General features: G+C 45.8%; 1 protein-coding gene across 1 annotated transcript in view; it reads left to right on the top strand.

Moving 5' to 3' along the window:
• The window catches only part of ATRNL1 (attractin like 1), a gene marked incomplete in the record, with an annotated part of 6,064,901 nt that overhangs the window by 2,281,357 nt on the left and 3,764,726 nt on the right, over positions 1-18,818 (top strand). The window contains 1 exon segment of the mRNA XM_044055896.1: positions 15,636-15,847. Coding sequence (XP_043911831.1) covers positions 15,636-15,847 — 212 coding nt within the window.

Below are 18,818 nucleotides of genomic sequence, written 5' to 3'. Positions count from 1 at the left end.
AGTTTCTCATGTTTTTTCTCCTTTTGAGGATTCAGATGCAGAGGAATCCATTCCTTCTGCTTCTCTTCCAGAGGATTTCTCTTTTGGTGATACTTTGAATACTCTCAGGGAGCATTTTAAATGGGAAAGTCAGGATTATCCCCAATCTAAGAAAAGGATCAGGGAGTTTTTGGATTTGCCTCAGCATAAGACTCTGGCTATTCCTCCAGTGTTGAAAGTGGTTGATGATGTTTTTCTGGAAAATTCCTTGACTCCTAATTCAGTTCCTCCTGCTCCCAGGAAACATGACAGGTACTATAGAGTCCCTGATTCTCATTTGTTTCTTTTTAGGAATCCGCTAGCTGACCCAGAGGTAATTTCTCAAGGGCCTAAAGGAGTTAAGGCCACTGTTACCAAGAATCCTGTCCCTTCAGACAGGGAATCTAGGAACCTAGATAAGTGGGGTAAAAAGGTTTATACCTCTGCCACTCTTGCTATTAGGTCTACTAATTGCTTTTTTCATATGCTTAAGTAACAGCAGCACACCTTGGAGGCTATTAAGTCAAAGATTGCAAGTGTGCCTCTTTTGGCAGAGAGTAAGGATATGCAGAATTTGCTGAATTCTGCCAGTCTTGTCAATAAATATTCTTTACATTGTGGTTTTGACATTCTAGGAGCCTCCTGCAGGGCTACAGCTACTGGATCTGTTATCAGAAGGCATGCTTGGCTCAGGGTGCATCCCCTTCCAGAGCCTGCCAAGTCTAAGCTTTTAGATGTACTTTTGCATAAGGACAGTCTTTTTGGCAGCAAAGCAGAGGAAGTGCTGAAAAGATGGAGGACAAGGTCAGGTCTATGCAAACTGTTAGACTTTCTGCAAGTTCAACCTCCTCGCTTCAGCAGGAATTACCCTTCTAAGAGTTGGATGTTTCCGGATACCAGCAGACAGAACCGCTCTAGGACTAGAGGTTACAAATCTTCTAGGGGGCAGGGGGCTTCCCCTCAAAGGTCTAAGCATTGGCATGCTTCCACTTCTAAGGCAGGAAGTTCTAAGGCTACATCTCAATCCAAACATTCTCAATGATTCTGTCCAACTTCTGCCTGATGTTTCACTGTTGCAGTCATTACATTTGGGTTTTCTGCTTGCAGGTAGCCCTCAGTCAGCCTGATTAACAAAGTCTTGGGTCCTGCGTAGGTTGCTGTCCCTTCATCCATGACGTCAGGTTGTCAGGTATAAAACATGCAGCCAATGCCATTACATCAGTCTTTCTTGCCATGCGGTGCCAAAGCCGAAGCAGTTCGCAAGTGCCTGTCGGCCGACTCCTGAAATTTTCGTTTTCGAGTTTCAGAACCGAAGTCTTTAACTAAAGCTAAGTACCCCGTTGGGGAAACATTTTCTTGCACCTTACCGATGTCAGTAAAAGTTAATAATTGCATTACTTGTGGGAAGCAAATACCTCATAAGGATTTTCATTCATACTGTATTCCTTGCCTAGGCCCTGACCACGTTGTACCTTGATGTCAGTTTTGTGCTTTATTTAATCAGGATACTATCCGTCGTCGGTATATTTTCACCTCTAGGTATTTTGATTCTCAGTTTAATTATCCAGAAATGTCGTCAATTAGCCATCCAACTACCGGGATTCCGAAAAAATGCAAAGATAAAGACAGAGGCAGGCCGCCAAGGTCCAAAGCTGTGGACAACGCTTCTCCTAAGCCAGTCGCCAGTTCACCGATACTCAGTGAGGTGCTTTTGCAGCCCCTGATACCCGCTACTTCTGATTTGCAAGCCTCTACTGAGACCCATTCGGAGTCCAGTATGCCACGAGATGCTTCAACTATGGAAACCGCGGATGTCTCTACCTTAGATGGGTCCAGAGCCGTTGTGCAGGCACCGGCTTCTGAGGGTGTATTCAGGCCTATGGACTTGCATATTAAACCGATGCCTTTTTCTTTACTTAGGCCTAAATCTTGATCCATGCCTAAAAAACCGATGCCCAGGCCACATGCTCAGGCCTCTATGCCTAAAAAACAAATGATAAGAATGGCTGAAGATCTCATAACTGTAATCAGGGGTAGCCAACCCCCCCCCCCCGCTTCTAAGAAGCCTAGGACTGAAGTTGAGTATGAATCTTCGGATCAGGATTCTGTTGTTTCTGATTCTCCTGATGATCTGGATTTGCCCTTATCTACTTATGAAGATTCTGATGCAGAGGACTCCATTCCCTCTGCTTCCCCTCCTGAGGATTTTTCTTTTGGGGTAACCTTACATACTCTAAGGGAGCATTTCCACTGAGAAAGGCAGGATTTTTCTGATTCAAAAAAGAGGCTTAGGGATTTCCTTCTCCTTCCTCAGCATAGGCCTTTAGCTATTCCTCCTGTACTAGACATTGTTGATGATGCTTTTACGGAATCTAGTTTGGCCCCTGATTCCCTGCCTCCTGCTCCCAGAAAACCTGACAGTTACTACAGGGTCCCTGAGTCCCACAAGTTCCTTTTTAAAAATCCTATTGCAGATCCAGAGATTATTTCACAGGGGCCCAAGGGCATTAAGGCTTCTACTGCTAAAAATCCTACCCCTTCTGATAGAGACTCTGGGGTAAGAAGGTTTGCACTTCTGCAACCTTGGCCATTAGGGCTTTAAACTACCAGTTTCATATGTTAAAGTATCAGCAACATGTTATTGGAGTGCTTAAACAGAAAATTATCTTGATTCCTGACTGTGGAAAATAAAGAATTACAGGATTTAATCCATTCTACTGAACAAGTTGGAAAACATACTTTGCAATGTGGTTTTGATTCATTAGAGGCCTCTTGCAGGGCTGCTGTTACTGGGTCTGTGCTCAGAAGGCATACTTGGCTTAAGGAGCAATCTTTGCCTGATCATGTTAAAGCTACATTGTTGGATGCTCCTTTAAATCAGGACCGCCTGTTTGGCAACAAGGCTGAGGAAGTTCTTAAAAAGATGGAAGATAAAGCTAAATCTATGCAAACTGTTAAAGATTTCTTAGAATTTCAGCCTCCTAGATTTAGTAGACACTGGCCCTCTAAGAATTTGTCCTTTCCAGTCCCTTCCAGGTCTTCTCAAGCCAAACCCAGACACAGCAAAAACCCCAGGTTTCAGTCCCAGGGGACACACAGAACTAAGCAGTGTGGGGCCTCCACTTCCAAATTGTGGAATAAGACTCTCCCCTATGATAAACTGTCTCAATGACTTCCTTTTAAAATTTCCAAGCACTTATCAACTGACTGCCCCTTTGGGGGGGAAGGATTGCTCTTCATGCCATGAATTGGGAACTCATTAACCAGGACAAATGGGTTTTAAATATAGTGTCCCTGGGATACAGATTTCACTTCCACACGTTGCCATCACCAAGTGGGTGGCCGGACCTACCCCCAAATCAGTGGGCAAAGGCCCAAAAATAAGTACTTTCTCTCTTAAGCATGGGGGATATTCAGCTGGTACCAGAAGAGGAAAAGTGGCAAGGTTTCTACTTGAGACTTTTCCTGGTACCCAGAAAAGACAATTCATGGCGTTCTATCGTAGACCTGTCTACTCTAAACACCTTTTTGGAGATTCCAAAATTCAAGATGCTAACTCTTCACCAATTACTTCCTATGCTAGGCAAAGATGCCTGGTTGGCAACCCTAGATTTAAAAGCAGCATACCTGCACATCCCAATCAGGGAGTCTTGCAGAAGATACTTGCACTTCAAAGCAGGCTACATGCACTATCAGATGTTCATCTCTGCACTGCCCTTTGGCTTATCTACTGTGCCCAGGGTATTCACAAAGAGCCTAGTTCCAGTTATTGCATTTTGCAGGCAAAGAAATATTCAAATATACTCATACCTGGACGATTGTCTAATTCAGGCAGAAATCCAGGACATACTTTTGAATCATATGGCCTTTGTACAAAGGGTTCTAACTTGTCTGGGGTACACCATAAACAAAAAGAAATCACACCTGGTACCCTGTCAACAAATTATATTCCTGGGAGCAAGCTTGAATACAACTTCCCAGATGGCTTACCTCACACCAGAGAAACAAATTCATTTGACAACCTACTTCAAACAAGTGGCCACAAAAACCCTGCTATATCTGCAAAACAAATACTGCAAGCCTTGGAGTTCATGGCCTCCTGCGTTCTTCTAATTCCATATGCAAGACTGCATATGAGGAAACTACAGTGGTATCTAAAAAGCCTATGGTCTCAACATTCTCAAGACTTAGAAACAATGATTCCTATCATACCTTGCCTATGCCTAGAGTTCCTTTGGTGGGCAGAGGCCTGCCACCAAAACAAGGGACTACCTTTCACACCAAGTAGGGGGGTACACATTCTTAACCCATCTGCAGACTAGCCATGGCATTGTGCAACACAGCCTTGAGCTACCAAGTGCACCTACAAGCTCAATTCCTGCCAGGAAAATTAAATACACTGGCAGACGGACTAAGCAGAAACCTCATGGACCCATACAAGTGGAAACTGGAACCAAGGATTTTCAACATGTTGACAAGCAAATGGGGGAGCCCAGGTATAGACCTGTTTGCCTCTCCCCAGAACTACCAGTTGGACAAATTTTGCACAAGGACTCCCCACAAACAGGCCTGGAAAAAGTGGATGCTCTGTCCTTCAGCTGGAAAAATCTATCAGTCTATGCCTTCCTCCCTCTGCCTCTGCTCTCCAAAGTACTACTAAAAATCAAACGGGACAAACCAAGGATGATTTGATTGCTCCAGACTGGCCATGCCAACACTGGTACCCCCTCCTGCGCAGTGTGTCATGGTTATCTCCATGGCACCTGCCTAAGACTCCTTCCCTGCTGTCTCAGCAGGAGAACCAGATTCTGCACCCTCAGCTTCTAACACTGAACCTTGCAGCCAGGCTGATTACTTAATGTCTCCTTTACCATCCCTTAGCAAACCTGTGATGGATATCATTTTATAGGCAAGGAGGCCTAGTTCTAGAAAATCTTATGCTGAAAAATGGAAAAGATTCTGTGCCTGGAATCAATCTCAAGGGATGAGCACAGCAGCGCTCAGTTTACCTCAGATTTTACAATACTTAACTGAGATGCTTCACAAGGGCCTGTCTTTTTCCTCCATTAAAATCCACGCCTCAGCCATTTCAGCTCGTTATAACACAGAACCCTCCCCTCTTCTCTCATGCACTGCTCAAGCAATTCCTCAGAGGGGCCATAAATTTGAGACCACCCAGGAGAGCTCCGACCCCAGCCTGGGACCTTAACTTTGTCTTGGAGAAACTCACTCTACCTCCTTTCGAGCCAGCTGCTACTGCAGACTTAAAATTTCTTTCTTGGAAAACAGCTTTCCTTTTAGCAATCACTTCAGCTAGAAGGGTATCTGAATTACAGGCCCTTATGATAGTGGAGCCTTTCATCATCTTTCATGGGGACAAGGTGTCCCTCAGAACCAATCGATTCTTTATGCCCAAGGTGTATCCAATGTGGCTCTTAATCAGTCCATTCATTTTTCAACCTTCTTTCCCAATCCACAGAAGAAAGGGGAATGGATACTGCATTCCTTAGATGTGCGCAGACAAATTAGATTTTACTTGGACAGGACTAAACCTCAAAGGAAATATGAACAACTGCTGGTGGCATTTGCTGCAGGGGCAGAGGGGAAGGCTATTTCAAAGCAAACCATTTCTAAATAGATAAGCTATTGCATTCATTTCTGCTATAAGCACCATGGAAAACCTATCCCCCAGGGGATCAGACCTCACTCCACTAGGGCTGCATCTACCTCTACAGCCTTTCTCAGAGGCGTCCCTACCAGGGACATCCTAGAAGCTGCTACTTGGAGTTCTGCACATACTTTCACCAAGCATTATCATTTGCCAATTTTCTCTAAATCCAGAGCTGGCTTTGCCACTGCAGTCTTGCAGGGCCTTATAGCTGGCCCTAATGCTATCTAAATTCCTCCTCGCAACCATAGCTTTGGGAATCTACCCAAATGTAATGACTGCAACAGTGAAACACAAAGAACATAGTACAGTTGTATACACTTACCATAAATGTAGATGTTCGAGTGTATTCACTGTTGCAGTCCTGGTTACCCTCCCTCCAGCCCCCTAACTTCTTTTGACTATCCCTCTACTTTCCTTTGCTATGCTTAAAAGCCTTTTTGGTGTATTTGCTTTTTTGTTGGAGGTATATCTTTGTAATTTTATATTTTAATTGCTTACCATTAGGGGGGCACCTGACATCTGGGGCAAGCAAAACTGATGTAATGGCATTGGCTGCATGTTTTATACCCCTGATGACCTGACGTCATGGAAGAAGGGACAGCAAGCGACGCAGGACCCAAGACTTTGTTAATCAGGCCGACTGAGGGCTTCCTGCAAGCAGATAACCCAAATGTAATGACTGCAACAGTGAATACACTCTAACGTCTACATTTATGGTAAGTGTACACAACTGTACTTTCCTGCTTGCCCGGAGAATCCTTTTGGGGGAAAGTTGTTTTTTTTGCAAATGTTTGGACCACCATCAGAGATAACAAATGGGTATTCAGAAATGTATCCCTAGGTCACAGGTTTTCTTTCCATACCTTTCCAGTACCCAAAGGATTCCCAGACGCGCCTCCAAACCAAAGGGCAGAAGTAGCAAAGCAAATTTTGTCTCTGTTACATCTGGGGGCAGTAGAATCAGTTCCTGTTCAGCAGGTAGGCCAAGGCTTCTATTACAGTCTTTTTGTAGTTCCAAAAAAAGACGGCAGCTGATATCCTATCCTAAATCTATCCATTCTGAACTCTTTCTTGGTACTTCCAAAGTTTAAAATGCTCACTCTGCATCAGTTGCTACCAATGTTAGACAAGGACTCCTGGCTAGTAACTTTGGATCTCAAAAAAGCTTATTTGCACATCCCTGTCAGGGAAAGTTGCAGGCAATACCTTTGTTTCAGAGTGGGCAACAACATTATCAATTCTCTGCACTGCCTTTTGGCTTATCTACTGCTCCCAGAGTTTTCACTAAGTGTCTAGCTCCAGTCATTGCTTTTTGCAGGCAGAAGAAAATTCAGATTTATCCATACTTGGACGACTGTTTAATTCAAGCAAATTCTCAAGAACAGCTGTTAAAGGATCTGGAATTTGTAAAGACTCTTCTCTCTTCTCTGGGTTACACTCTCAACATGGAAAAATCAAAAATGGTGTCATCCAAGGAGATAACATTCCTGGTAGCGAGTCTGAACACAGCCACCCAGATGATTTATCTCACCCAGGAGAAGCAGGCAACTCTTTCAGTTTAATTCAAGATTTTGGCAAGCCTGTCCCAGCTCTCTGCAAGGAAATACCTGCAAGCTCTGGGATACATGGCCTCTTGCATTCTCATAATTCCATATGCAAGACTGCATATGAGGAAATTGCAATGGTACCTCAAGAACCTTTGGTGTCAAAGTACACAGGACCTGGATATGATAATTCCTCTGCTTCCCTGTCTGCAGACAGAGTTTCTGTGGTGGGTGACAGCCTGTCTACAAAACAAGGTCATGCCTTTTCACCCACCTCCTGCCATTCAAGTTCTTACCACGGACACATTGGACTGTGCCTGGGGAGCTCACCTGGATGGCAGATGCATACAGGGACGTTGGAATGCCCAGCAGATGTACCTGCACATAAACCTAAAGGAGTTGATAGTAGTTCAGCAAGCCTTACTAGCTTTCAAGCATGTTCTTTCTCCAGGAACTCTGCTTGTTAGGACAGACAACAACACAGTCATGTGGTACATCCACAAACAGGGAGGGACTCATTCTTACCCCCTGTGCAGGCAGAGCATGATTCTATGGTCCACAGCAGCATCATTGGGCCTGCATCTTCTAGCTCAGTTTCTTCCAGGAAGGCTCAATGTTTTGGCAGACCAGTTAAGCAGACAGACCCTGGATCCTCACGAGTGGCAACTGACCAGAGCAGTCTTTTACAGCATCATTCAGTGTTGGGGCACTCCACAGGTGGATCTTTTCTCCTCCCCAGACAACCACCTTCTACCACTTTTTTTCATCAGACAGCATCACAGCAAGGCCTGGAGTGGATGGTCTGTCCTTCCCTTGGATGCTTCTGTCAGTTTATGCCTTCCCTCTTCTTCCTAGAGTATTATTAAAGATAAGGGACGAAAGACCAAGGACTATTCTCATAGCTCCAGACAGGCCCAGACAGCATTGGTATCCACTGCTTCGCAGTGTTTCCCAATTTCCTCCTTGGCATCTTCCTTTGAAACCAGATCTTGTGGTTCAGGAGGGTGGGAACATTCTGCATCCTCGTCTTCAGTCTCTCCATTTGGCAGCTTGGCTCATTGTATGACTCCATCCCATCCTCATCTTCAGTCTCTCCATTTGGCAGCTTGGCTCACTGTATGACTCCATCCCATCCTCATCTTCAGTCTCTACATTTGACAGCTTGGCTCACTGTATGCCTCCATCCCATCTTCATCTTCAGTCTCTCCATTTGACAGCTTGGCTCACTGTATGACTCCATCCCATCCTCATCTTCAGTCTCTCCATTTGACAGCTTGGCTCATTGTATGACTCCATCCCATCCTCATCTTCAGTCTCTCCATTTGGCAGCTTGGCTCACTGTATGACTCCATCCCATCCTCATCTTCAGTGTCTACATTTGGCAGCTTGGCTCATTGTATGACTCCATCCCATCCTCATCTTCAGTCTCTCCATTTGGCAGCTTGGCTCACTGTATGACTCCATCCCATCCTCATCTTCAGTCTCTACATTTGGCAGCTTGGCTCATTGTATGACTCCATCCCATCCTCATCTTCAGTCTCTACATTTGACAGCTTCGCTCACTGTATGACTCCATCCCATCCTCATCTTCAGTCTCTACATTTGGCAGCATGGCTCACTGTATGACTCCATCCCATCCTCATCTTCAGTCTCTACATGGCTCACTGTATGACTCCATCCCATCCTCATCTTCAGTCTCTACGTTTGGCAGTGTGGCTCACTGTATGACTCCATCCCATCCTCATCTTCAGTCTCTACATTTGACAGCGTGGCTCACTGTATGACTCCATCCCATCCTCATCTTCAGTCTCTACATTTGGCAGCATGGCTCACTGTATGACTCCATCCCATCCTCATCTTCAGTCTCTCCATTTGACAGCTTGGCTCACTGTATGACTCCATTCCATCCTCATCTTCAGTCTCTCCATTTGACAGCTTGGCTCATTGTATGACTCCATCCTTTTCTTCCTTCAGTCTCTACATTTGGCAGCATGGCTCACTGTATGACTCCATCCCATCCTCATCTTCAGTCTCTACATTTGACAGCTTGGCTCACTGTATGACTCCATCCCATCCTCATCTTCAGTCTCTACATTTGACAGCTTGGCTCACTGTACGACTCCATCCCATCCTCATCTTCAGTCTCTCCATTTGACAGCTTGGCTCACTGTATGACTCCATCCCGTCTTCATCTTCAGTCTCTCCGTTTGACAGCTTGGCTCACTGTATGACTCCAGTCTTTTCTTCTTCCCTTTCCCAGCAGGTGGTTGATGTGCTGACGGCGGCCAGGAAGGCCTAGCACTAGGAAGTCCTACGCTGGCAAATGGGAAACTTTATCTCATTGGATGCAGGCTAGAGGGGAATCTTCTCCTCAGCCTACCCTTCCTCTGATCCTGGAATACCTGGCTGATTTGCTTCAGGGTGGTCTTTCATTTTCCTCTATCAAGATCCATGCTTCAGCCATTTCTGCTCATTGTTCTTTTGAGCAACCTACTTTCTCTCATCCCCTGATGAAAATATTTCTCAAAGGTGCTTGCAACTTAAAACCTTCCAGAGGGGCACCTACTCCAGCCTGGGATCTTAATTTTGTTCTAGAGAAACTCACTCTTCCTCCTTTTGAGCCAGCTGCCACTGCAGATTTAAAGTTTCTCTCTTGGAAGACTGCCTTCCTTTTGGCTATAACTTCAGCAAGGAGGGTTTTGGAGCTGTTGGCTTTGATGGCCATGGAGCTTTTTCTTATTTTCCATGCAGATCATGTCTGTCTGGGAACCAGTCACTTTTTTATGCTTAAGGTGGTTTCTAGCCTGACTCTTAATCAGTCCATGCACCTTCCTACCTTCTTTTCTAATCCTCGAAATAGAGGGTGAAAGGATCCTGCATTCTCTTGATGTGCACAGACAGCTCAGGTTTTACCTGGACAGAACTAAAGACCTTCGGAAATCAGCACAGTTATTGGTCAGTTTTGTCCCTGGAGCTCAGGGCAAAGCTATCTCTAAGCAAGCCATTTCTAAGTGGATTGCACATTGTATTACTTTCTGTTACACCTTTCATGGCAAGGTTCCTCCTCAAGGGGGTTAGGACCCACTCCACAAGAGCAGCTTCCACTTCTGCAGCCTTTTTAAGGGGTGTCCCTACTAAAGACATTTTAGAGGCTGCCACATGGTCTTCTGTTCACACTTTCACAAAGCATTATAATTTGCCTTTGTTTTCTAGAGCCAGGGAGGGTTTGCCACTGCTGTTCTGCAGGGCATTCTCTCAAATCCTTAATTCTATTGATACCTCTTCCTCCTTTTCTAGGCTTTGGTAATCAACCCATTGGTTAGGACTGCAAAAGTGAAACACGATGAACATAGTACAGTTGTGTACACTTACCATAAATGTAGATGTTTGAGTGTGTTCACTGTTGCAGTCCTGGTTTCACTCCCTCCTTCCCCCGTTTTGGTCCTTTCCTGTTCTCCTTTCCTAAGGTACAGGCTGAATCTGGTTTTATTTGCCTAAGTTTCTTTTGGCTTAAGCCTTGTTTTCTGGGGACTCCTGACTGTTATGGCAAGAAAGACTGAGGAAGTGATGTTGGCTGCCTCCTTTTGTATCAGACGTCCTGACATCCTTTACAACCGATGGCAGCCGATGTCATATTTACTTACCTTTGGTATTCTGGCTGATCGAAGGCTACCGGGAGCCAGATAACCCATTGGGTAGGACTGCAACAGTGAATACACCCTAACATCTACATTTATGGTAAGTGTACACAGCTATACTTTTTGTCTGAACAGGAGTCCGATGACTCTGATGCATCTGAATATGAAGACATGCAACCCCTCTCTACTTATGAGGATTCTGATGCAGAGGATTCCATTCCTTCAGCCTCTCCTCCAGAGGATTTTTCCTTTGGGGAACCCTTCATACCTTAAGGGAACATTTCCAGTGGGAAAGTCAGGACTATCCTCAGTCTAAGAAGAGACTCAGGGAATTCTTAGACCTTCTGCAGCACAGACCCTTGGCCATCCCCCCAATCCTAGATGTTGTGGACAATGTTTTCCTGGAATCCAGCTAGACTACTGACACCCTCCCTCCTGCACCCAGAAAAACCAGACCGGTATTACAGAGTCCCTGACTCACACAAATTTATTTTTAAAAATCCTACTGCTGACCATGAGGTAATTTCTAAAGGGCCTAATGGAATTAAAGCAACCTCTGCTAAGAATCCCACCCCCTCAGACAGGGATTCCCAAGCACTAGACTGATGGGGTAAAAAAATATACACCTCTGCTACTCTTGCTATCAGAGCACTATTGTCAGTTCCATATGGTAACATTTCAGCAACATACCCTGGAACTCCTAAAACAAAAAATGACTTCTTTTCCTGCTTGTGGAGAATCTAAAGAGTTACAAGAGTTGATGCATTCTGCAAGTCAAGTGACTAAACACACCTTGCACTGTGGTTTTGATGCCCTAGAAGCTTCTTTCAGGGCAGCAGTCACTGGATCTGTCCTTAGAAGACATGCATGGCTTAAGGAGCAGCCCTTGCCAGACCATGTTAAATCTACATTGTTGGATGCCCCCTTGCACAAAGGCAACTTATTTGACACTAAGGCAGAAGAGGTCTTAAAAAAGATGGACGAAAAAGCAAAATCTATGCAAACAGTTAAGGATTTCTAACAGGTCCAACCACCCTGGTTCAACAGGCATTGTCCCACCAAGCACTGGTCCTTTCCTGCTCCTACCAGGCCAGCTCAGCCCACACCCAGGGGAATCAGACCCCCCCCCCCCGACAGCAGCCACAGGGAATGCAGAGATCTAAGCAGTGGATTACCTCCACTTCAAAACCAGGGAGTTCTAAGTCATGCCCTTATGGTAAGAACTCACAATGACTGTTCTCTCCCACCCCCTTTCTCTGCCCACCTTCACTTACGCTTAGGAGGAAAACTCTCCTTTCACGCAAGCACCTGGGCTGTCATTACCATGACCGTTGGGTTCGCAACATAGTGTCCCAGGGATACAAAATTTCTTTCCACACCCTTCCAACTCTAAAAGGGTTCCCAGATCTACCTCCAAACCAGTGGGCAGAGGTGCAAAAGCAAGTCCTTTCTCTTCCCTTCTCTCTATGAGGGCAGTAGAACACGTTCCTGCAGAACAGAAAGGCCAAGGTTTCTACTGCAGACTTTTTCTGGTACCTAGAAAAGAGGGCACCTGGCGCCCCATCCTTGATCTATCCTTTCTAAACACTTTCCTGGTCATCCCAAAACTCAAAATGCTCATCCTCCAACAGTTGCTACCCATGCTCTCCAAGGATGCTTGGCTAGCCACCCTAGACCTAAAAGAGGCTTACCTCCACATTCCTGTCAGGGAATCATGCAGGAAATATCTCCGTTTCAGGGCAGGATCTCAGCACTTTCAGTTCTCTGCACTTCCCTTTTCTTATCTACTGCTCCCAGAGTTTTCACAAAATGTCTGGCTGTGGCCATTTAATTTGCAGACAAAAGAATATCTAGATGTACCCATACTTAGATGACTGCCTAATTCAGGCAGACAGCCAGGAAAAGCTGCTGAAGAACCTGACCTTTGTAAAGTCCCTACTAGCCTCCTGTGGTACACAATCAATGAAAAGAAATCCAAATAGGTACCCACCCAAAGGATTACATTCCTGGGAGCAAGCCTGGACACAGCTTCCCAGATGGCATTCCTTACACCAGAAAAGTAAACTTTCCTGACAGCCTACTTCTCTCAACTAGCCACCAGACCCCAGCTATCTGCAAGGAAAATCCTGCAAGCTCTGGGGTTCATGGCATCTTGCATACTACTCATTCCAAATGCCAGACTGCATATGAGGAAACTTCAGTGGTACCTAAAATGTTTTTGGTGTCAACACTCTCAAGACCTGGAGACTATTATACCTATAATACCTTGCCTCAGAAAAGATTTTCTTTGGTGGGCAACAGCATGCTCCCACAATAAGGGACTTCCTTTTTCACCAGCCCCTGCCGCCCAGACCCTCACCACAGATGCATCAGACTACGCATGGGGTGCACACCTGGACAGCAGGTGCATGCAGGGCCAATGGAGCCCACAGCAAATCCATCTGCACATCAGCCAAAAAGAGATGATAGCTTTCAAGCCCCTTTTCTCCTCAGGGCTCTTCTAATCAAAACAGACAACACCACTGTGATGTGGTATATCAGCAAGCAGGGAGGGACTCACTCCTACTCTCTATGCAGGCTGGCCATGACCCTTTGGCACACGGCACACAGCGTCTGCCATGCAACTCCACCTGTTAGCACAATTACTACCAGGTACTCTCAACTCTCTGGCAGACGACTTAAGCAGAAATCTTCTGGACCCACACAAGTGGCAACTCAACAGAAGAACCTTCACCCTAATAACTCAGAAATGGGGCATGAAGGTCGACCTCCTTGCCTCCCACACCAACCATCAGCTCAGCAAGTTCTGCACCAGGGAGCATCACTGCATGGCTTGGAATGTGGATGCCCTGTCCTTCCCCTAGGTCACTCTATCGGTCTACGCCTTTCCTCCACTACCCCTCATCCCCAGGGTACTGCTCAAAATAAAGGAGGACAAACCAGGGACAATTCTTATAGCTCCAGACTGGCCTCGCCAGCACTGGTACCCCTTGCTGCACAGCCTGTCCCCACTGCCACCATGGCATCTTCCTCAGATTCCAAACCTCCTGACCCAGAGGGAAGGGGAATTCATGCATCCCCAATTGCAGACCCTCAGTTTGTCAGCTTGGCTTATTCTCTAACCTCCAAGCAATCTGCCAGCTTCAGTAAACAGGTTCTAGATGTTATACATGAGGCCGGATGCCCTAGCACTAGAAATTCTTGTGCTGACAAATGGAAAAGGTTCTGCACCTGGATAAAGGCTAAGGGAGCCAATACGGCACTGCCTTCCATCCCTCTCATCCTGGATTAATTAGCTGACCTGCTACGCAGTGGCTTCTCTTTTTCCTCTATTAAAATTCATGCCTCTGCTATTTCGGCTCATTTTCCAACTGAGCAACCCCTTTTCTCACACCCTTTGATCAAACAGTTCCTGAGAGGGGCTAGCAACTTGAAGCCACCCAAAAGAGCATCAGTCCCGGCTTGGGACCTTAACTTTGTGTTAGAGAAGCTCACCGCCCCCTTCGAACCAGCCTCTTCGACAGAGCTAAAAATTTCTCTCCCGGAAGACAGCTTTCCTTCTGGCCATCACTTCAGCCAGAAGGGTCTGTAAACTGCAAGCACTCATGGCTGTGGAACCCTTCATCATCTTCCATGCTGACAGGGTGTCCCTCAGGACTAACCCATCCTTCATGCCCAAGGTGGTGCCCAGTGTGGTTCTCAACCAGTCCATTAATTTTCCCACCTTTTCCCTAACCCACAGAACAAGGGGGAAAGGATCCTGCACACTCTAGATGTGCACAGACAGCTCAGATTCTAGCTAGACAGAACTAAATCCTTCAGAAAGTCTGATCAGTTGCTGGTTAGCTTTGCTGCAGGGGCAAAGGGCAAAGCCATCTCCAAACTAACCATTTCCAAATGGATAGCACACTGCATCCATTTCTACTACAAACAACACAGAACCCCCCCCCCCCCAAGGGGGTCAGGACTCACTCCACCAGAGCAGCCTCCACCTCTGCAGCTTTTCTCAGAGGAGTCCCTAGCAGGGACATCCTGGAGGCTGCCACCTGGACATCTGTTCACACCTTTATCAAATATTACCACCTGCCTATCTTCTCCAAATCCAGGGCAGGGTTTGCCTCTGCAGTCTTGCAGGGCATTCTAGACAGCCTCTAGTTTCCTTGACTGCCTCCACCCTTTTCTTCAGCTTTGGGAATCAACCCAAATGTGATGACTGCAACAGTGGAACACAAAGAACATAGTACAGTTGTGTACACTTACCATAAATGTAGATGCTTGAGTGTATTCACTGTTGCAGTCCTGGTTTCCCTCCTTCCATCCCCCTCTTCTTTCTTCTCTTTTCTTACAAGGGACATATTGGTATTTACTTTCTACTGGTGGGGTTCTTCCACCAGAACCTGGCTCCCATTTGGTGGCTCCTGACAGGTTAGGGCAAGAAAAACTGATGTAATGGCATCAGCTGCCTTACTTTATACTACTGATGACCTGACGTCAGGCCTGAAGTGACAGCAACCGACGCAGAAATACTAAGCCTCTGGTATTCAGGCCAGCCAAGGGCTACCCTGGCAGGGATAACCCAAATATGATGACTGCAACAGTGAAGACACTCGAACATCTACATTTATGGTAAGTGTACAGAACTGTACTTTCTGGTTAAGTCATTCTTAGTAATTTGGTTACTTCTGAAAAGTATTCTTAAAAGTCCTACCTGCTTCAACAGTATCTGAGTGTGTGTATGTAATGACTTTTGTCTGAACATTCCAGGTCGATGTTTGTGTTTGGTGGATTCTCTAGCGTGCTACTGAATGACATTCTTGTCTACAAACCTCCCAGCTGTGAAGCATTCCGAGACCAAGAACAATGCCTAAGTGCAGGGCCAGGTATCAGATGTTTGTGGAATAAAGATCACTGCATGCCTTGGAGTCAGAGTTATAGGGACAGCAACTTTATTAGAGCAAAGTGTCCACAGAAAATAGGTAAGTGAAGAAGCCATGTTTGTTAAAAACACTAAAATCACTTGATGTTACTTCTTGTAGGAAAATGAATCTTAAATACATTTGACTGAAATTATTTTCTGAGACTGTATTGGGCCCTTGTTATAAGCTGTGTGTGTGTGTGTGTGCGTGTCTGTCTGTTGGAGGGAAGCCTACTAGCTTATCAGTGGGAATGGTAAGCACTAGATAACCTATCTACCACAAGAGGAGTGGTTTCTGGCTCAGAAATTGTAGTTTATTGGCCGATTGGGCAGTTTTTCCATATCTTTCAACTTTTTGGTTTAAAAGCCTGCGTTTGCGCTTGTTTCCCACCTTTCCTGTAACTAGTCTAGTACAGATACAGATTTGCTGTATCCAGGACTGTTTGTAAGCTTCTGAGCCCCCTAAGCCTTTCTGTGTTGGAGGGAAGCATTCTAGCGTATCAGTGGGAGTGGTAAGCACTAGGGAGCCTATCTACCACAACATCCAGGTACAGATTCTTAGTTTTAGCACTTGAATTTGCTTATTCGTGCTCAGCACTTGTTCAGAACTTGTTGTTAGCACTAAATAAGCTACAAATTACTACAGCACTCAACCTTCCTCTTAGGTTCATAGGTAGGTACTAGGCTATCTGCCCGAAGGCATTTATAAGCCTAGCCAGAATGTGTTTGCTTTCGCCGCCCCCTTAGATTAGTTCCCTGTGCCTCTGTCCAGCAGAGCCACTGAAGTGATCCCCTGGTAAACTTTCTGTTTCCCATCCACTTGTCAAGATTTCTTTTGAAGAGTTTTAGCAAGGAGCCCTTACTAATGTAGATTGGAATCTTGTTCCAAAGCATGGGAAGTCTCTGGGACAGGAATCTATCCCTCCAGCATGTCCTAGTTATTGTTGTGGTGAGGTTTAGATCCCTAGAGCATGTGGCTCAAGGGAATAATATTTTCTTTAGGTGGAGCATGTTCATCAATTCTGGGTTGGACATCTCCTTCTATGTCAGGCAGAGATCACCTTTGAGTAGGTGGTATTCACCCGAGTACAGCTGGAGTTTCTTCATTCGAGCTGCTTAGTGCATCTGTTTGAGGCCAGTGATCCTCTTGGTGAGGTACTTCTGTGGTCTTACCAGCTGTTGCAGGTGTCTTGTAAGGTACATCCCAAATGGGGCATTGTACTCTATGATGGGTCTGATGACTGTTGAGTAGAGGGCCACAATGACCTCTTTTGATCTGGATGCAAACCGTTTTGTGATTAGGTGGGCTATGTAAAAGGATTTTCTAACCACTTTGGCAATGTGATTATCAAAGGTTTGATTACTATCTACTTGGGTCCCCAGATCCCTTATTACGTCTTCCATATTTAGGGGACTACCACCTATGTGGTAGTTTGTGGACACTTTGTTTTTTCCAAAGGGGATAACTATGCACTTTTTGGCATTTAGCTTGAGGCCATGATTTTGACACCAGGTATCCATCAAAGTGAGACCCTTTTAGAGGATGTCTGTGTCAGCCAGAGAGTCAGTTATAGCCCCTAGTTTGCAGTCGTCTGCGAACCTGTTCAGCCCTAGTCCTCCTGTGCTTGCCTGAGAAGTGTATGCTGAACAGGAAGGGTCCTAGGACTGAGCCCTGGGGAATGCCACTTGTAACCGGTTTAGAGTCTGACCTAGCTCCCGCAACTCTCACAATGTTGATGTAGGGGTTTATGTTCAGGCTGGTGAGCTTGTCTATAATACCAGAATGGGGAATGGTGTCAGATGCCTTAGCGAGGTCCAGGTAAGCTGTGTGTAGCACCTTTCCCCTCGTTTATAGCCTTGGTAACTGTCTCAAAGAAGTCCACCGGGTTTATGAGGCATGTCTGCCCTTAACAAAGCCGAACTGGGTAGGGTCCAGTGTTTGGAGGTTCCCAGTGTCTCGAGTTCCATGATGATGCGCTCCATAGCCTTGCAGACCAAGCTAGTCAGGCTTATAGGATGATAGTTCCCAGGGTCAGTTGTGGCTCCACCTTTGTGGAGCGGAGTAACCATTGCTGTGCGTCACTGTATGGGTACACAGCCTGTGGAGAGGCTGAGTTTAAACAGTGTGTTTAGGTGAGGGGTTTGTTCATCTTTGAGCTCACGTAGGATGCAGCCTGGACACCATCCAGTCCTATTGATGCTGTGTGTTTGGCTTTGGAGAGGGCTGTTTTAACCTGAGTGTCTGTGATTTCAGGGACTCTACACTCTTCTGGTATGGTTATGGGCCTTTTTGGGGGTGACAGGGGGGTGAAGTTTGCACTGTCTACCAGGATGTTGGTGATATCGATTGGTTCAATGTATTTTGTGCCATTCTGCACTAACTCCGAGCAGATCTGGGCATTGTCACTTAGATTATTGACATAGCTAAAGAATGCCTTGTGGTTATCTTTGGAGTCCTTGGCAATTTTTCTTTCAAAGCTCGCCGTGGATGATTTTATGAGGGATCGTAGTTTCTTGCTGATACTGATCAGGGATGTCTTCCCTTCTTGGGATTTTACTCTTTTCTGTACTAGTTTCCTCCTTCTGTTGTATAGCTTGTTTATGGCAGGAGTCCACCAGACTGGTTTCCTTTTCTTGGAGGAGTGAGTCTTGGTTTTGCTTGGGATGGCACGATCCATGCATTCTTGCAGGTGCCCGTAGAATGCATTAGTAAAGGATTTTGCAGCTGGACAGTGTTATCCTTCAGAATGGGGGCTTTAAAACTTTCCACCTCGGTCTTATGTAATGTGAAGTTTGCTTTTGAAAAGTTTTTCACGGTGGTTTCCTTGTCTGGGTGTGGGGACGGGATGTGGCTATCCAAAGTGATTTGTTTATGGTCAGAAAAAACAGCAAGGGGTTGACCTCCGGTGTGGAACACTGGTCGCCCATGTTGGTGATGACCAGGTCCAATATGTTGTCACCTCTGGTAGGAGTGTTGACCAGTTGAACCAGGGCCTTTGAGTTTATAAATTCTAGGAAATGTTGGGCGAGGG

This window comes from Protopterus annectens, chromosome 14.part0 (genome assembly GCF_019279795.1).
Source record: "Protopterus annectens isolate FY-2018-M chromosome 14.part0, PAN1.0, whole genome shotgun sequence".
Classification (NCBI taxonomy): domain Eukaryota; kingdom Metazoa; phylum Chordata; order Ceratodontiformes; family Protopteridae; genus Protopterus; species Protopterus annectens.
Note: the sequence above shows the minus strand (reverse complement) of the source record. Positions and strands in the feature narration are given on the sequence as shown.